Genomic DNA, 16393 nt, shown 5'->3' with positions numbered 1-16393 from the left:
ACTTACTCAGCGATTCACTCACGCCCTCATAAAGGTACACAGGTTTGCACAACGAGAAAGGCATTCCCGCTGCATATTAGCAGATGCTCTCTATCCGTCATGAACGCAAGATGAATCCTTCAGTTACTATGCTGGAAAAAAAAAAAAAAAAAAAAAAAAAAAGGTGAACCTGAACCCATCGATTTTCACCTGCAATTGTGCGTGTGTACAGTATGTATATTTGTACTGTACGTATGTATTTGTGTGTCTTTGTGAGCATGTATGTCTGTGTGTACGGGCGTAAGGGGACACACACACACACACACACACACACACACACACACTTACGGACGAATGAACTGTACTTATATACTTACATACATGCATTCATTCATTCATTCATCCTTTTTTCAATCATTCATTTACTTATTTTCTTTTTTGGGGGGGAGGGGGAACTTGCCTATTCGTTTATTTCCTTGGTTGATGTGTTGTTGACGCGCATTTTTTGTTGTCGTTATTTGCGTTTCTTTGACTTACTCAGCGATTCACTCACGCCCTCATAAAGGTACACAGGTTTGCACAACGAGAAAGGCATTCCCGCTGCATATTAGCAGATGCTCTCTATCCGTCATGAACGCAAGATGAATCCTTCAGTTACTATGCTGGAAAAAAAAAAAAAAAAAAAAAAAAAAGGTGAACCTGAACCCATCGATTTTCACCTGCAATTGTGCGTGTGTACAGTATGTATATTTATACTGTACGTATGTATTTGTGTGTCTTTGTGAGCATGTATGTCTGTGTGTACGGGCGTAAGGGGACACACACACACACACACACACACACACACTTACGGACGAATGAACTGTACTTATATACTTACATACATGCATTCATTCATTCATTCATCCTTTTTTCAATCATTCATTTACTTATTTTTGTTTGTTGTGTGATGGGGAACTTGCCTATTCGTTTATTTCCTTGGTTGATGTGTTGTTGACGCGCATTTTTTGTTGTCGTTATTTGCGTTTCTTTGACTTACTCAGCGATTCACTCACGCCCTCATAAAGGTACACAGGTTTGCACAACGAGAAAGGCATTTCCGCTGCATATTAGGAGATGCTCTCTATCCGTCATGAACGCAAGATGAATCCTTCATTTACAATGCTGGAAAAAAAAAAAAAAAAAAAAAAATGAACCCATCGATTCTCGCCTGCAGTTGTGCGTGTGTCCGTATGTTTATACTGTACGTATGTATTTGTGTGTCTTTGTGAGCATGTATGTCTGTGTGTACGGACGTTTGAGGACACACACACACACACACACACACACACACACACGCACGCACACAGACGAATGAACTATACTTATATACTTACATACATGCATTCATTCATTCATCCTTTTTTCAATCATTCATTTACTTGTTTTGGGCGGGTGGGTGGGGGGGGGGAAGGGAACTTACCTATTCGTGTATTTCTTTTGTTGATCTGTTGTTCACGTCGCAGTTTTTGTTGTCGTTATTTGCCTGTTTCGTTTACTTCCTGACCGATTCAGTCACGCCCTCATTCCCGCTGCGTATTAGGAGATGCTCTGTACCCGTCATGAAGGTTTGACAGTGGCCACGAACGCACGGTAAATTCTTCATTGAATATACTGAGAAAAAAAAAAAAAAAAAAAAAAAAAAAAAAGGGAACCTGAACCCATCGATTTTTAACTGCAGTTGTGCGTGTGTATGTATGTATGTATGTTGTATGTTTATACTGTACGTATGTGTATGTGTGTGTCTTTGTGAGCATGTATGTCTGTGTGTACGGACGTATGAGGGCTTGTGTGTATGTGAGCATGACTTAGTGTGTACGTACATGTGTAGGTCACTGCGTACATAGTATAAATGTATTTGTGCACATGTGTTGTTGTATGTACCTACATTTTATAGGCTGACATGAATAGGCATGATACGATGTCATGCATGTATTTACTGTACGCCTGTTGAGTGGGTTGGTTGGTACAGGCGGCCTAAGAAGTGCCGGCGGAGTATCCATAAGTTTTCGGTCAGCGATAGTGTCCCTACTCTTCCTTATATCTGTACGGGGTGAAGCCTAATACGTAAAATTGTTACAAGAAACAACAAATCCATGACCAGTTATCTGTATATTTCAAAAGTATTGTAGGAAGCAGTTGGTTCGTTACGATAATAGGAATTCCTAAACGGAACTGAGTGATATTTCACAACTGTCGCTCAGGCAGAGTCGGGAATAAATATGTTGTGGAGTTCAAATCTAGCATGGTAACAGACAGTGACGTTTGGGTAGCGTAAGACTGAACAAAAGGGAGCTTCAATAAACATTGGATATGAATAAATATTATGTAGAAAATAATTTCCGTTACAATACTAGGGAATAATTTAAAGTCATTTATTTCCGTTTCCAATGTCTCGGTGGACGACGACAGAAAGCGGGAAGGAGGCGTAAGCCGGTAAGCTATTTTAAATGTTTCGGTCAACACGCACGAAAGGAGATAACATTCACTCAAGGACATGCAGTTATTACACTGCCTTTGGCCAGTTTCCCACGAAGAAAAATCTCAGGATTATTTCATATAAGACAGGGGGCTATCAAAAAAAAAAAAAAAAAAAAAAAAAAAAAAAAAAAAAGGGACTGGGAGTTTTAGGCGTACCGGCCACCGCGCGCGAAGTTAATACATTTCACATTCATTCAAATCGGGAAAGATAACTAAGTGTTACCATCTAATTTATCACTGCCTCCTGTTATTCATTTTACATCATTATTTGTACGATATAATATATACGATTATTTGGCATGACGTGATGAAGGCATTGAATGTTTACCTCTTATTCACTGTTTTCCTAGAACGCATGGCAGTGGTGAGTGACCGAAGCAATCTGACACTGTGCCGTCACTTCTTGGGGCGACGGTACGTTGTTGTTGGTTGTTCAGATGAATAAGAAGGCCCGCACGCCCCTATTTACTCTTTTATTTTGACTCTATTGTTTTAACCCACCCCCAACCCTAGTTCAAAACATTTCGATTGTGCCTACGTACCCATCCCAAACCACCGTTGCCGAAAAGAAAGAAAGAGAGAGAGAGAGAGAGAGAGAGAGAGAGAGAGAAAGCTGATAAACCAGAGTTCCTGAGTGGAAAATTGGTAAGTCTGTCTTTCCCCTTTTTATCGAAAATCTTGTGGCTCCGATTGGAGCCGGAAATGTTGAAATGGCCAAGAGTGTAACCTCTCTACTTTGAGGAGGTGTACTTGGTGACAGCCTTGGTGCCTTCAGACACGGCGTGCTTGGCCAGCTCGCCAGGGAGGAGCAGCCTGACGGCCGTCTGGATCTCCCGGCTGGTGATGGTTGAACGCTTGTTGTAGTGTGCCAGGCGTGAAGCCTCTGCAGCAATGCGCTCGAAGATGTCATTCACGAAAGAGTTCATGATAGACATCGCCTTGGAGGAAACACCGGTGTCAGGGTGGACCTGCTTGAGCACTTTGTAGATGTAGATGCTGTAGCTCTCCTTCCTCCTACGCTTCTTCTTCTTGTCTCCCTTGGCAATGGCCTTCTGGGCCTTGCCGGCCTTCTTAGCGGCCTTTCCGGAGGTCTTGGGTGGCATGGCGGCGCCGAGTCAGACGGTATGTGCACGGTGCGGGAGCGAGCGAGAGACTGAGTCGACATGGGGGCCGCGCTTGCTGAAATCCTTATATGTGATTTCTGCCCGATCGCAGCCCGGCTTCTGCCTCCTTCCCATTCGCGGGTGGGATGGGGTCGGATCGGGAAGACGGGTATTTAAGGGAAGGTCGCGCGGGCCGGGGCAGGACTCTGCTGCCTGCCTCCACACTGACAACATCTCCTGCTCCTGTCTTGTTTCAACAAGGGTAACAGCTCTCCGGTTCGCCGTTGATCGAGCTGCTCTGCCCCTCTTGTCTCTTGACAGTGCTTTGAGGTGTTGTTGCTGTCGTTGCTTGCCGCCTTCATCCTGACCACGCCTTGGTCTCCAGCCACTGTTGTGTACCGGGGTGCTCACGCTTGTGCGCGCTCGCCCTTCAGTGGTTTCTTTTTGCCTCTTACTGTATTTCCTTTCTGGCTCTTAGTGTTCCCCTGGTACGTGGTACGAAGCCGAACCCCGCGGTTTCCAGGCGCAGGCCTGGTACACAAGGGGGCCCCGTAGTCGGGGTGGTTATAGGAAGCTGCAGGGGTGAGCCAAAACTTTGTTTAGGGCTAGGGTTAGGCAAGACCTTCGGGGCTGTGGTAAGGGCTGCCGCGTCCTCCGCTAGCGGAGGGGCAGATTCCTGCCACAGTAGGTAGGCTTCTTCCTGCGTTTCTGTGTGCCTGTTCTGTGTGTTTGTGTGAGTGTTAGTGTGGGTGTTTGTGCCTGTGTGTGATGACAGGCAAGTCGAGGTCTAGGCCCCCAGGGCCTTCGAGGATTCCTATGCCATCTAGGATCCAGCTGCCTGGTTCATATGCTCGCGTCCCCTATGCTGGAGGTAGGGTTGAGACGGTTCCTGGGGTCTTGAGTGGGAGCATGGCTGCGGCCACCCATCCAGCTGCTGCTAGAGGCCAGGAGTTTTTCTCTACTGGCAGGAAAAGGGAGCGTCGTGGATCAGGGGATAGCTCGACCGTGTCTGCTGGCGGTTGTGCTGATCCGGAACATCCAGCTTCTTGCTCCTCTGCTTCCTCTACAGCACCACGGAAGATAGCTCGCCGTCATGAGGGGATGGATGACATTGTGCCTGCTTCAAACCCTGACACTGCTACTTCTCAGGTTGATGCTGTTTCAACCGCTGCTGCTACTCCTGCTGTTAAACATGGCTCTGCCGATGATGAAGGGTTTACCCTTGTGTCTCGCAGAGCTAAGCGCGCAACCATGACCAAGCCTGCGGCCCAGGGTTTTTCTCTGACTGCTCCACAGCAACCTCCTCCACCTCGCCCTTCAGTGTCTGTGGCAGCCCCTCCTCCACCCCGCTCCTCCTTTCCAGCTTTCAGGGTTCCACTGCAATCGGGTTACGACACCAGCTACGATGCAGTGGCGGCCCTGGAGAGCCAGTTGCCGGGTCTTGCAGCGAGGAATCGCTTTGGCAGGGACGAAAGTTGTGTCCTCATTCCTTCCACGGAAGAGGCTTACCAGCAGCTCAAGGCCGTAGCAGAGGACGAGGCGGCAACAGTGAGGGTGACAGAGCTCACACGGGGTGGACAGGTGACGAAGGCTGTAGTGATGGGATACCCTCGTCGGTTCCCATTAGACATCCTTCGCAGGCACGACCTAGTAGAGGAGGCCACCAGGTGCCAGCACCAGAGGACGCGGGAGGAAACCTTGCAGGTGTGTGTCACCCTCCGCGGCCCCCTTGTCCCCTCTCTCGATCTTGGGAACTGGGGAGTGTACTGGCTGCGCCTGTACACTCCAGAGCCACTGAGGTGCTACCGCTGCCAGAGGTTCGGACACCATCGTGCAAGCTGCACCAGGCCTGCAGTGTGCGGGATCTGCAGCGGCTCCCACGACACGGAGCAGTGCTTGGCAAAATTCCGAGCAAAGGAGCCGGTCACCTCCCGCTGTCCCAACTGTGCAGGAGCACACCACGCCTGGCATCCCAGTTGCCCAGCGAGGGTGAAGAGGGTGAACCAGGGCAGAGAAAGGCAGGTCTCTTGGGTGCAGGAACAGAAGTCCTTGGTATCAACGCCGGCTCCCCCAGGAACTTTTGTTTGGGGTCAACAACGCCGCCCCCAGGCACAGACTCCTCCTGTCTTAGACACGACTGCTTTTCCTCCCCTGCCAACTCCCGCACAGACTGTCGAGACAGTGGCAGAAGTTCACAGACCCATGGCCTCAGTGGACCTATCACCCCTGCCGCCCCCTCCTTCCCAAGAGGATCCAGTGCTCGCGCCAGAATCCCAAACCCCTCCTCCGCAGGCACATCCAACTCAAGCTGCCCCACTCTTCACACTGGACGAGCTGCGCACCCTGGGGACACAACTGGCTCTGGCCATAGCAGAAACCGTGGCTCAGACTCTGGGGGTCCAGCTGAACACGGATCCTATAGTGGCTGTAGTGGACCGTACGCTGAATCAGGCAGTCAAGGCAAAAAGACAGCTTGCTGCTCCTCCTGCCTCAGCCAAGCGGCCTCGCTCACCGAGGAAGCCCAGGTCGTCCCACAAGGGGGCTTCTTCGAAGGTAGCCAAGACCAAGGCTCGGCCACCCCGCACCCCAGTGGCCGGATCTCCTCACCTTCCATCGGCCCCCTTGGTACCTCCATTGACTCCAGTGGGTCGGGAGTCAGAGGAGGTTCGCCTCCGTCTGTCTCCGGACACCGGGACGGTACCTACCTCAGGGTCCTACAGTGGAACTGCGCAGGAGCAATAAGTAAGCTTCCCCTCCTGCAAGAGGTGGCCAACAGGGATCAACCACACATTATTCTCCTGCAGGAAACCTTGTTGACTGAGAGCTCCCGGTTTCATTTGGCGGGATACACCTCCTATCTCCTCCCCCGTGAACGTGGTGTAGCTCAGGGTTGTGCCGTTCTGGTTAGGGACCACATTGGTTCTGCAGTCTGTGAGCCTCCCTACTGTGGGATTGGTGTTGAGGTCCAGGGCGTGATCCTACAATTGGCGGGGTCACCCCTCACTGTGTTCAATGTATATCGTGGCCGAGATGCCTCTCTGGAGTTGGGGGACTTGTTCTCCCAAGCTACCAGTGGGCCTGTGTTCATTGGAGGCGACTTCAATGCCCACCACGATATGTTTTCCTCGCCTCTCAAGACCAACGAGGCTGGTCGGCACATCTCTGTGGTTATGGAGGAGATGGGAGGTGTCTCCTTGCTGAATGATATCAATGAGGCTACTCATATTAGGGGAGGTCGACTAGACCTCACCTTTGTTTCCACCCCTCTCGCAGGCTCGGCAACGTGGTCACTCCATCCCCACCTCATGAGTGATCACTATGCTGTTGTGGTCGATCTACCTTTGGCTCCCCTTCCTCCACCCGGGTCGCCTCCTCAAAGGTGGGATATGAGCAGGGCGGACTGGGCGGCCTTTGACAGGGCTCTCACTCTTGCCTTCTCATCTGCCCCTGCGTCAAACCTCGAGGATCGAGCAGAGCAAGTTGCTGATGCTTTTAGGCATGCAGCATCTCTTGCTATCCCGTTGCAGCAGCGCTTTGCGAGGTGCTACCGGGATGGCTGGTTCTATTGTGATAGGGTCAGGGAGTTGAATCGGAGGCTGAATGCAGCTCGCAGACAGTACCGGCGGCGCCGCACTTCGCCGTGCCGCCGGTGCTTGTCTGCCGTGTCTCGCCATGTCCTCGCGGAGAAGCGCCGCCTTAGGGAGGAGGCGTGGATTAGGTGGTGTCGTACCCTTGATTCTCACTCCACACTCCGTGAGATGTGGAGGAGAATCAGGTCCATCTCCGATCCACGTCCCTCCCGTCCACCTTCACACCCTGATCCTGTCGCAGAGGCCAGCCGCCTGGCTCAGCACTTTGCAGACCGCTCTGCCTCCTGCAATCTCCCGCGGTCCATCTTGGCCATGCAGGAGCAGCTGTCCGCCTCTCGTGTTGAGGCTATTCAGGCGGCCTGTGACCGTCCTGATCCAGCTGATTGCCCCATCACTAGTGGGGAGCTGCTGGCAGCTTTGCGGCATAGAGCGGACACTGCTCCAGGCCTTGATGGGCTGACTTATTCCATCCTGTCGCATGCGGGAGATTGTGGTAAAGAGCGGCTTCTTGCTCTGCTCAACCTCTCGTGGTCTGAGGGGCGTCTGCCAGGGTCGTGGAAGACGGCTGTTATTCACCCGATTCCTAAGCCTCTTGATCCTACCGCCTTGCGCCCCATCTCCCTCCTTAGCTGTATTGCAAAAACGGCTGAGAGGATTGTGCGGGCTCGTCTCGCTTGGCGGCTGGGACCACTGCACCCAAGGATTTTCGCGTATCACCATGGTAGGAGTGCCACTCACTGCCTCGCGTCTTTCCTTGGGGAACTGAGAGGGGGAAGGGGGATGGCCGTCTTCCTCGACCTTGAAAAGGCGTTTGAACTAGCCAGCCCTACAGTTATTCTGGCTGCCCTTGCAGACAGGGGTGTGGGAGGCAGGCTTTTAGCCTGGATCAGGGACTTCTTTACGGATCGCTCCGCAGGGGTCAGATTCCAGGGGCACCTCTCACACTTTTGCAAACATCTAAATGGCACGCCACAGGGGAGCGTATTAAGCCCCCTCCTCTTTAATATCCTTATGGAGGGGCTCTTAACTCTCGACTATGGGCCTGGCGTCACCCTCCTCTGTTATGCAGACGATCTTGCCCTCGTATTTACAAGAAGGGATTGTTTCCGACAGGCAGACTTGGCCCTTTCTCGGCTCCATGCCAAGTGTGCCGAGTTAGGCCTTAAAATTAACTTCTTGAAGACCAAGTGCCTGCCTTTTGGACTCCGCCCCCCTGACTTTCCACTGCTACTCGGTGGCCATCAGCTCTCCATCGTCACTGCCCATCGGTACTTGGGGGTCTGGCTTGACGCGGGTCTCACCTTCTCCTGCCACGTACGGTATCTGAGGGAGCGTGCGTCCACTCGCATGGCGGCTCTCCGCTATCTATCCAAGCGGAGTTTGGGGGCTTCATATTCCGTCCTACGGACTTTTTACATACATGCAGTCCGATCCTTAATCGATTACAGCGCCATCTGCTTGACGGGACTCGCTCCGCCAGTCGCTAGATCTCTGGAGGTCATCCAGAATGATGCCCTCCGCATTATGCTGGGTGCTCCACGCTGGACCCGACTTGCAAATCTGCGTATGGAGGGTGGCCTTCCATCTCTGGCCCATCGCATTGTTTTACGAGCGGCAATTATCACTCTGAAGCTAATACAGTGCCTGCCTCACCTGCCTGTCTCTGCCCTTCTAAAACGCCTTCTCTGCCGCCCACCAGAGCCGGCCCCTCAGCGTGACTGGGCCCGCACCACAGCCGCTGCCATCCATGGTTTGGGAGCTGCTGCGAGCCTCTGTCAAGATCCCGACTCTCCCTTTCCTGGATACGTTGATCCACCGCCATGGGATCCTCCCCTTTTTAATATTTTTGGTCCATCGGAGGCTAAACCCCGCTCCTTGATTCCAGCACTCCTTCGCCAGGAGGGTCTCAGTAGGGTGGCAGCTCTGGCCTCACCAGACTCAGCCATCTACTACACTGATGGCTCTGTTTCCCCTAATGGCGCAGCTGGAGCGGCCTTTGTCTCTGGGCAAATAGTGGAAGCTTGGCGACTCTCTTCAGGTATCTCCGCTTTCCAGGCGGAACTTGCGGCCATCCTGGGTGCTTTGCGCCATGCTCACCACCATCGTCGCAATCGAGTCATAATCCACACAGACTCTCTTTCCTCCATTCAGAGATTACGATCCTTCTCGCTGCATGACAACGTCTTTCTCCTCACAGCGATTCATACATTTGCGTCACTCCTTGTCCATAGGGGCGCAATAATTAACCTTCACTGGCTTCCGGGACATGTGGGAATTAGTGGCAACGAGCGTGCTGATGACGCGGCGCGCTCAGCTTGTGATCTCCCAGACATCACATTCCCATTACGCCCTAGTCCCTTGCACCTCATCCGCACTCTCACTGCCACCATCGGAAGACTATCCCTAGAGGACCATCAACTCTGGGTCACGGAGGGCTCTTGCTCTGCAAAATGGTATGCTACTGCCACGTTGTATTCCCTTCTGTCGCTCCCCCCAGGACTACCTAATTTTATTGTAGTCCGACTTCGAAGATTGCGTCTTGGGTTTCTTTGCTACAAGCAAATTAGGGGTATGGAGCCAGACCCGTGTGAACATTGCTTGGCCAGCTGTGAGGAGCCCCTTTTGCATTATCTTCTGGACTGCCCAGCCACCACCAGGCTCAGGTCTGAGCTCGACTCGGCCCTAGCCCGAACTGGTGATATCTTTAGGGACGCTGCTGGCATTGTTGCCCATGCTCCACTTAAAATATTACTTACTACGGTAAGGAATTACCCTCCACCTCGATAAAGCAAGTTCGCGCAAGTAGTGCGCACCTGTGACGGGCTCTCTGTTTGCCCGTGTCCCAGGAAACTGGGACGAATATCTAACAAACAAACAAACAAACAAACAAACGGGCCGGGGACGCATTAGTCTTCTCCTGAAGGTCCTACTACTCCAGCAGCAGCATGTCCGGACGTGGCAAGGTGAAGGGAAAGTCCAAGTCCCGATCTAGCAGGGCTGGGCTCCAGTTCCCCGTCGGCAGGATCCACCGTCTCCTTCGTAAAGGCAATTACTCCGAGCGTGTGGGTGCTGGTGCTCCCGTCTACTTGGCTGCAGTCATGGAGTACCTAGCAGCTGAAGTGCTTGAGCTGAAGTGCTTGAGCTGGCTGGCAACGCAGCCCGTGACAACAAGAAGACTCGTATCATTCCCCGTCACCTGCAGTTGGCTATCCGCAATGATGAGGAGCTCAACAAGCTCCTCTCTGGCGTCACCATCGCCCAGGGAGGTGTCCTGCCTAACATCCAGGCTGTGCTGCTCCCCAAGAAGACGGAGAAGAAGTAAACGCTTCCAAGAAATCCTTCTTCTTCTTCACCTCCATCGGCTCCTTTAGGAGCCACATTCGTTTCTTGAGAGAGAATAGACTTTGGCATTGCCCAACAGCATCATCATCATCTTTGGGTATGGATGAATGTGTTGGTATACTGTATGTTTGTGTATGTGCCTATAACGTGGTATGTGTTGAATGCTGGCATGTGTCTGTGGCTATATTTACGTTCGGTTGCATGTAAGAAGCTACTGACATCAGTGAAGGTGGAGTAATAATAATAATAATAATAATAATATTATTATTCCCACTACTACATAGAGTCTTGTCCCGTTCCCAACTGCACCTGCATAATACTGTCCTGTATAATTATGCCTCCTAACTGCCTGGCCGGGTGGATGAATGAAAACATAGGTGGTGATGATGATGATGATGGCTATTCTCCCACCATCGAAGGAATGGACAAAGTCGTTCAGTGGCAGAGGATATGGTGATGTATACAACAGTATATATATATATATATATATATATATATATATATATATATATATATATATATATATATTATATATATAGATAAGTCGTGTGGTGACGACCATTGTGGATTTAACACCCCCAAATAAGAGCAATAATGAAGAAAATACTTATCATTCATTTCTCTCGTCATTATGAGTAGTATTGCAACAACTAGTTACTACACAATCAAAAACCACCACTACCACCACCATCTATTCATCCATCCATTCATTCATTCATCATCATCATCATCATCATCATCATCATCAAGATTAATAATAATAATAATCAGCAGCACCACCACCACCCATCGAACTGGGAGCTCCGGTGAACGCCTGATTAGTGAAACTGTTGGGAGGCGAGTGTCAGCCACCTTGTCAGCCACCTCTTCTATATAATGCACTAGCGGTCGTGCAAGTACCAATCGGATCCATTTAAATTTGATTTCAGGCCTCAGCGGTTGATGCAATGCTTGTACGATGGGTGATTGGTGGGTTTTGGTACTTAGAGAAAACGGCCGTGACAGCGACAAATTCAAGGGATAACTTGTTCATATGCAGACATTCTGTCTGTCTAACACTTAGGCATTCATATCATGCACCGTTTGTGGTGCCTCACCGACGTGACTGACTGTGTCTTCTTTACTCTAGGTGCATCCTTCAAGTGTGCTGCTGCTCGTGCATATGAAGGCAGAAATACCTTGGATTAGTGGGATTTGCCTTCACGATTTACGGAGGCGACTCCCGGAGCACAGCAGAGGAGATGCTCTCGCAACAGGATGGAAATTGCCCTGATAGGTATGGAGAAAGCTTTCCTGAAATGGGGGTGGGGGGGGGAGTAGACCAGAGGAACAGAGAAAGCAATGGCCCAGCAAAATAAGTGATAATGTATATGTATGCAGACGTCCATTTAAATTAGAAGATGTAGTAGCCAAATTGACAGTTGCCTAATCCCCCCCCCACCTTTTTTTTTTTTTTTTTTTTTAACTGCCAGACAGAGAGAGAGAGAGAGAGAGAGAGAGGTTTGGTATGGTTCAGTTAGGTTATGGTTGGTTTGGTTTGGTTATGTTAGGTGTGGTAAGAGTTGGTCGGGTTGCATTACATGTTTTCATATCTGTTACATTAAAAGAAAGAGAGAGAGAGAGAAAATGGTGCTACCTAACCTGCTCAACGTCTGCATTTACTTATACTACTATGCCTTCATTCATTCTCTTTCACAGAAATTAGGTGTGGACCTCTAAAAGAGGTCCGGGGGTTGCTGTTTATTGTGTGCTTTGCCGTGGCCAGGTGGAATAGTGCCATGCAGTTATGCACGCAGCCTCTTAGCCGCCGAAGCCGTAAAGGGTGCGCCCTTGCCTCTTCAGGGCGTACACCACGTCCATCGCGGTCACGGTCTTACGCTTGGCATGCTCAGTGTAGGTGACAGCATCGCGAATCACGTTCTCGAGGAACACCTTGAGAACACCGCGGGTCTCCTCGTAGATCAGGCCCGAGATACGCTTCACGCCGCCACGACGAGCCAGACGACGGATGGCAGGCTTGGTGATGCCCTGGATGTTGTCACGAAGCACCTTGCGGTGTCGCTTGGCGCCTCCCTTGCCCAGACCCTTGCCGCCTTTGCCTCGACCAGTCATAGTGTCTACAGCTGCTGCTACTGCTCCTCAGACCCAGTAGTAGTGAGTGTCCACTCCGCTCCCAGCACCAACAATGATGACGACCCCGCTCGCCGACCACCCTTATATAACGCAGTGTCGGTCGTGCAAGTACGAACCTTATCCACCTAACCTCGATTTCAGGCCCAGGCCCAACCCCAGCTCCCAGGAGGCCAATCCTAGAGAGGCGTCGTAGCCAGGTCACGCCACAGGGCATGCCAAATTTTGCAAGCAAACCAGGAATGGCATCGAGAAAGCATGAACAGTAAATCACCGCCATGTACATCACACCCCGACCACTCACACGCCGCCAGTCCGGAGGCAGGCCACATAAAAGCCGCTGCCAGGCGCGGCGCGCCAACACTCTCGCTCGTCTCACAGCTCCCTCCTCAGTCGCGCGCCATGGCTCGTACCAAGCAGACTGCACGTAAGTCCACTGGAGGCAAGGCCCCTCGCAAGCAGCTGGCCACCAAAGCCGCTCGCAAGTCCGCCCCTGCCACCGGCGGCGTCAAGAAACCCCACCGTTACAGGCCTGGCACTGTGGCCCTGCGTGAGATCCGTCGCTACCAGAAGAGCACTGAGCTGCTTATAAGGAAGCTGCCATTCCAGCGTCTTGTCCGTGAGATCGCCCAGGACTTCAAGACTGACCTGCGCTTCCAGTCCTCTGCCGTCATGGCTCTGCAGGAGGCGTCTGAGGCCTATTTGGTCGGTCTCTTTGAGGACACCAACCTGTGTGCCATCCACGCCAAGCGTGTAACAATCATGCCTAAGGACATCCAGCTGGCCCGCCGCATCCGTGGCGAGCGCGCCTAAGGCGAGAGGCCCCCCACCTCCATCGAAAGAAATCTCGGCCCTTTTCAGGGCCAAAACCCTTCTTCAAAGAGAGATGATGACAGACCCTCCCTCAGTTTAGGTTTGCATGTATCAGCTCTTGCTTTTCCGCAGCGAAGCATGCTCACACACGATTGAACTCCATTACTTACATACATGCATTCATTTTTTTTCTTTATTTTATTTATTTATTTATTTATTTTTTTAAACATTTACACTTTCTTTTTTTTTTGGGGGGGGGAGGGGGGAAAACTTGCCTGTTCGTTTATTTCTTTGATTGATCTGTTGTTCACGTCGCATTTTTTGTTGTCGTTATTTGCCAGTTTCGTTTACTTACTCAGCGACTCACTCACGCCCTCATAAAGGTACACAGGTTTGCACAACGAGAAAGGCATTCCCGCTGCATATTAGCAGATGCTGTCTATCCGTCATGAACGCAAGATGAATCCTTCAGTTACTATGCTGGGGGAAAAAAAAAAAAAAAAAAAAAAAAAAAAAAGTGAACCTGAACCCATCGATTTTCACCTGCAGTTGTGCGTGTGTATGTATATTTATACTGTACGTACAGTATGTATTTGTGTGTCTTTGTGAGCATGTATGTCTGTGTGTACGGGCGTAAGAGGAGACACACACACACACACACACACACACACACTTACGGACGAATGAACTGTACTTATATACTTACATACATGCATTCATTCATTCATCCTTTTTTCAATCATTCATTTACTTATTTTCTCTTTTGGGGGGGGAGGGGGAACTTGCCTATTCGTTTATTTCCTTGGTTGATGTGTTGTTGACGCGCATTTTTTGTTGTCGTTATTTGCGTTTCTTTGACTTACTCAGCGATTCACTCACGCCCTCATAAAGGTACACAGGTTTGCACAACGAGAAAGGCATTCCCGCTGCATATTAGCAGATGCTCTCTATCCGTCATGAACGCAAGATGAATCCTTCAGTTACTATGCTGGAAAAAAAAAAAAAAAAAAAAAAGGTGAACCTGAACCCATCGATTTTCACCTGCAATTGTGCGTGTGTACAGTATGTATATTTATACTGTACGTATGTATTTGTGTGTCTTTGTGAGCATGTATGTCTGTGTGTACGGGCGTAAGGGGACACACACACACACACACACACACACACACACACACTTACGGACGAATGAACTGTACTTATATACTTACATACATGCATTCATTCATTCATTCATCCTTTTTTCAATCATTCATTTACTTATTTTCTTTTTTGGGGGGGAGGGGGAACTTGCCTATTCGTTTATTTCCTTGGTTGATGTGTTGTTGACGCGCATTTTTTGTTGTCGTTATTTGCGTTTCTTTGACTTACTCAGCGATTCACTCACGCCCTCATAAAGGTACACAGGTTTGCACAACGAGAAAGGCATTCCCGCTGCATATTAGCAGATGCTCTCTATCCGTCATGAACGGAAGATGAATCCTTCAGTTACTATGCTGGGAAAAAAAAAAAAAAAAAAAAAAAGGTGAACCTGAACCCATCGATTTTCACCTGCAATTGTGCGTGTGTACAGTATGTATATTTATACTGTACGTATGTATTTGTGTGTCTTTGTGAGCATGTATGTCTGTGTGTACGGGCGTAAGGGGACACACACACACACACACACACACACTTACGGACGAATGAACTGTACTTATATACTTACATACATGCATTCATTCATTCATTCATCCTTTTTTCAATCATTCATTTACTTATTTTTGTTTGGGGGGGAGGGGGAACTTGCCTATTCGTTTATTTCCTTGGTTGATGTGTTGTTGACGCGCATTTTTTGTTGTCGTTATTTGCGTTTCTTTGACTTACTCAGCGATTCACTCACGCCCTCATAAAGGTACACAGGTTTGCACAACGAGAAAGGCATTTCCGCTGCATATTAGGAGATGCTGTCTATCCGTCATGAACGCAAGATGAATCCTTCATTTACAATGCTGGAAAAAAAAAAAAAAAAAAAAAAAAATGAACCCATCGATTCTCGCCTGCAGTTGTGCGTGTGTCCGTATGTTTATACTGTACGTATGTATTTGTGTGTCTTTGTGAGCATGTATGTCTGTGTGTACGGACGTTTGAGGACACACACACACACACACACACACACACACACACGCACGCACACAGACGAATGAACTATACTTATATACTTACATACATGCATTCATTCATTCATCCTTTTTTCAATCATTAATTTACTTGTTTTGGGCGGGTGGGTGGGGGGGGAAGGGAACTTACCTATTCGTGTATTTCTTTTGTTGATCTGTTGTTCACGTCGCAGTTTTTGTTGTCGTTATTTGCCTGTTTCGTTTACTTCCTGACCGATTCAGTCACGCCCTCATTCCCGCTGCGTATTAGGAGATGCTCTGTACCCGTCATGAAGGTTTGACAGTGGCCACGAACGCACGGTAAATTCTTCATTGAATATACTGAGAAAAAAAAAAAAAAAAAAAAAAAAGGGAACCTGAACCCATCGATTTTTAACTGCAGTTGTGCGTGTGTATGTATGTATGTATGTTGTATGTTTATACTGTACGTATGTGTATGTGTGTGTCTTTGTGAGCATGTATGTCTGTGTGTACGGACGTATGAGGGCTTGTGTGTATGTGAGCATGACTTAGTGTGTACGTACATGTGTAGGTCACTGCGTACATAGTATAAATGTATTTGTGCACATGTGTTGTTGTATGTACCTACATTTTATAGGCTGACATGAATAGGCATGATACGATGTCATGCATGTATTTACTGTACGCCTGTTGAGTGGGTTGGTTGGTACAGGCGGCCTAAGAAGTGCCGGCGGAGTATCCATAAGTTTTCGGTCAGCGATAGTGTCCCTACTCTTCCTTATATCTGTACGGGGTGAAG

General features: G+C 49.4%; 3 protein-coding genes and 1 pseudogene across 3 annotated transcripts; 2 read left to right on the top strand and 2 right to left on the bottom strand.

The window, feature by feature from the left end:
- Positions 1–3230: 3230 nt before the first annotated feature.
- Positions 3231–3602, bottom strand: LOC145400045 (histone H2B). The gene has a single exon (XM_080272545.1). It carries the CDS (start codon positions 3600–3602, stop codon positions 3231–3233), a length of 372 nt encoding a protein of 123 aa, XP_080128671.1.
- A 6535-nt stretch (positions 3603–10137) lies between these two features.
- Positions 10138–10514, top strand: LOC145400044 (histone H2A-like; annotated as a pseudogene).
- Positions 10515–12334: 1820 nt separating this feature from the next.
- On the bottom strand, positions 12335–12646 carry LOC145400043 (histone H4). The gene has a single exon (XM_080272544.1). It carries the CDS (start codon positions 12644–12646, stop codon positions 12335–12337), a length of 312 nt encoding a protein of 103 aa, XP_080128670.1.
- Positions 12647–13066: 420 nt separating this feature from the next.
- LOC145400041 (histone H3) lies at positions 13067–13477 on the top strand. Its single transcript, XM_080272542.1, has one exon. It carries the CDS (start codon positions 13067–13069, stop codon positions 13475–13477), a length of 411 nt encoding a protein of 136 aa, XP_080128668.1.
- The last annotated feature ends 2916 nt before the right edge of the window (positions 13478–16393 follow it).

This window comes from Coenobita brevimanus, chromosome 51 (genome assembly GCF_032717465.1).
Source record: "Coenobita brevimanus isolate Jiangsu-jjx chromosome 51, ASM3271746v2, whole genome shotgun sequence".
In the NCBI taxonomy this organism is placed as follows: Eukaryota; Metazoa; Arthropoda; class Malacostraca; order Decapoda; family Coenobitidae; genus Coenobita; species Coenobita brevimanus.
The sequence above is the reverse complement of the archived record's forward strand: the minus strand, read 5'-3'. Positions and strand labels throughout refer to the sequence as shown.

What these genes read in the sequence shown, in the direction of transcription:
- LOC145400043 (XM_080272544.1), bottom strand. Translation starts at nt 12,646, where the DNA reads ATGACTGGTCGAGGCAAAGGCGGCAAGGGTCTGGGCAAGGGAGGCGCC.
- LOC145400045 (XM_080272545.1), bottom strand. Translation starts at nt 3,602, where the DNA reads ATGCCACCCAAGACCTCCGGAAAGGCCGCTAAGAAGGCCGGCAAGGCC.
- LOC145400041 (XM_080272542.1), top strand. Translation starts at nt 13,067, where the DNA reads ATGGCTCGTACCAAGCAGACTGCACGTAAGTCCACTGGAGGCAAGGCC.